Source organism: Oncorhynchus mykiss, chromosome 5, assembly GCF_057628025.1.
Source record: "Oncorhynchus mykiss isolate SJ-2025 chromosome 5, ASM5762802v1, whole genome shotgun sequence".
Lineage (NCBI taxonomy): Eukaryota > Metazoa > Chordata > Actinopteri > Salmoniformes > Salmonidae > Oncorhynchus > Oncorhynchus mykiss.
This window is the reverse complement of record NC_143026.1, coordinates 10,972,850-10,975,698: the sequence shown is the minus strand read 5'-3', so window position 1 is coordinate 10,975,698 and position 2,849 is coordinate 10,972,850. Positions and strand designations below refer to the sequence as shown.

Sequence of the window (2,849 nt, the reverse complement as noted above, 5' to 3'; positions counted from 1 at the left end):
CTACCACTTCGTGGCTGAGCCGTTGTTGCGCCTAGACGTTTCCACTTCACTATAACAGCACTTACAGCTGACCCGGGGCAGCTCTAGCAGGACAGAAATTTGATGAACTGACTTGTTGGAAAGGTGCCATCCTGTGACAGTGCCACGTTGAAAGTCACTGAGCTCTTCAGTAAGGTCATTCTATTGCCAATGTTTGTCATTGGAGATTGCATGGCTGTGTGCTCGATTGTATACACCTCTCAGTAATGGGTGTGGCTGAAATAGTCAATCCCCTAATTTGAAGAGGTGTCCACATACGTTTGTATATATAGTGTATTATAGTAAGTTCCAGACCCTTTGCAGGAATAGTGGTTTGAAGTTGAGCTTGGAGGTATTTGATGCATAGCGCAAAAATACCATTAAAATAGCCATTTTAGATATTCATTTTAGGTTTATTTGGGTTGCATGTGACTGACCAATCAGGTGAAAGGTGAAGGTGAGAATAGAGTTAACATGAGGTTCAGAGAGTATTAATACATCACATAGAAATAATGTAAACATGTTGTAAACATGTCCTCTTCTCCATGGTTTTATTCAGGCAGACGTTATAAAACTCTATGAAAATACCAGAATTACATTTATCAGACTCAAAACTGGCATTGCTGCTGAAATGTATCCTGCAGTCAAGATTATTGTGGAAAGGTTCAGGTGTTTACTTTATCTAGCAGGTTTCCTGACCGGCACTGTGAAACTACTTAATGAACATGGGATGTCAGTTGATAACAAATTATATTGATCAACGGCATTGCAATATTACTTCAGTTTCTTCGAGCGGCAAAAAAAAAAAAGACCCACTAAAATAGATAATCTGTTGCATCATTCTTACATACTTTGCTGGAACCAAATTTTGTGTTCCAACTTTGGAGAGAGAGTCCAGGACTAGTCTTAATCTAGAAGTGGGAAACCAGTCCTTAAAGAGGGCTGCCCGAACACAGATTAGGACTAGTACTGGACCAAAATACTATTTTAATTCCAAAGTGATTGTTAGTCCAGGACTAGTCTTAATCAATGTCTGGGAAACCAACCCTTAAGGTTAAATGGCTGCAAATTCACCAGGTACGAGGAGCAAGAACTGAACAAATGAAACCACAGAGAGCGAATGGCAAACTGACCTAATCTGAGGATAAATCTATCAGACAGAGCATAGCAGAAGACTGCTCCCTACTGTACATATTTTCCCCTCTGCAGAGCGGTGGCCATTCAGTCAATGAGCATTACGTGCCTTTGTTGGTGTATTAAAAAGGTGCTGCGCTTCAAAGGCTTACCTCTAAGAAATGGTTCAACAACATGCTTTGGGCATTCTAAGGTTTTGGGATACCCCACCGTGACATCCCAATATGTCCTCACAACTCCGTATACAAAACAAAGCAATATAAATCTGCTCATAAGAGGACCTTGGCCTACGAGGCCTGGGAGGCTAGGAGATGGTGTCTGTCAGGTAAGCAAGTATAATCAATGTGTTTAATGATAAGGATAATAGGTACATATTGTAGTAAAACAATACAGTCTAGCGATGTGGATCCATGCTTAAAATCCAATATGGAATCTGAAGAGATATAATGCTCATCTGTTTCTCATTAAAAGCCCTATAGCGCCCTCTAAAGGACACAGTGGTACATCATATTAAGAAACAAAAGTCTTGCTGTTCAACAATCATTAGACTAACATGGCCCTTTGAGTTTAGTATTACTGTTTAAACCCCATCATGACTGAAGTGTTTAGAATAACTGTTTAACCCTATCATGTTTAAACCCTATCATGACTGAAGAGGAAGATAAAAAAGTAAATAAACAACTTTGTTTAAATATACATTAAAACAAGCATGTCGACGTCATGGACTCTTTGAATTTGAGAGTGGTTGTATTTACCCAACAGCATTTCTAAGAAAATTATGCGTCTTCATGCACTGAGGAACTGTACATTTCCTGTTTCCTGTCCACTATTACTGAGGATGACTCTTGACTCAGAACTAGAGCTGAAGTAACAGTTGAAGTTAACTGTATTTGAGCAGAAGTGTGTCAAGATGGAGAATGATGAAAATACATATGCCAATTCAAGTTCCTTCAGGGCCAGCCCAAGAGAAGGAGCAATATATTTCCAGAGGTGGAAGAGACCCTCCAGAGCTGCTGCAGTGTGTCTGGGGTTGCTGTGTGTTCTCCTACTGGCTGGGATCATTAGCCTGTCTGTCTACCAGAGAAACCAATCGACCAGTTACAACAACCTGACTAAAGAGAGAGACCAGCTACAGAAGGAGAAAGACCAGCTACAGAAGGAGAGAGACCAGCTACAGAAGGAGAAAGAAAACCTGAACAAGAAGATCAAAGGGAGACGCTGTCCAGAAGGCTGGAGGGAGTTTGAATTTAGCTGTTACTACATCACCAATGAGAAAAAAACCTGGACTCAGAGCAGTGAAGAATGCCAAGAGTTTGGAGCAGATCTGGTGATCATAAACAGCAAAGAGGAACAGGTATTTATCAATGGATTATACCAAACAAAAAATAATGTCTGGATTGGTCTTACTGACTCAGTTACTGAAGGGACCTGGAAATGGGTGGATGGTACACCACTGACCACAGCGAATTGGGAGAGAGGGCAGCCCAACAGCAACAATGGAACAGACCAGGACTGTGGGGAGATCTGGAATCGTTCAGGGTTGTGGAATGATGAGAAGTGTTCCATTAAAAATAAAGGGATATGTGAGAAATAGGATCATAGGTCCTCTCTCTGCACTGATGTTGAAAAAGGACTATCTATGGTAAAATAGTACGCTGCATTAGACTAGGGAGAGAAAGGCACACACAAACAGACTC

The 2,849-nt window shown here is 41.0% G+C and overlaps 1 protein-coding gene across 1 annotated transcript; it reads left to right on the top strand.

The window, feature by feature from the left end:
• Positions 1–436: 436 nt before the first annotated feature.
• LOC110523178 (C-type lectin domain family 4 member M) lies at positions 437–2,849 on the top strand. Its single transcript, XM_090233696.1, has one exon. It carries the CDS (start codon positions 2,063–2,065, stop codon positions 2,744–2,746), a length of 684 nt encoding a protein of 227 aa, XP_090089822.1. The 5' UTR covers positions 437–2,062; the 3' UTR covers positions 2,747–2,849.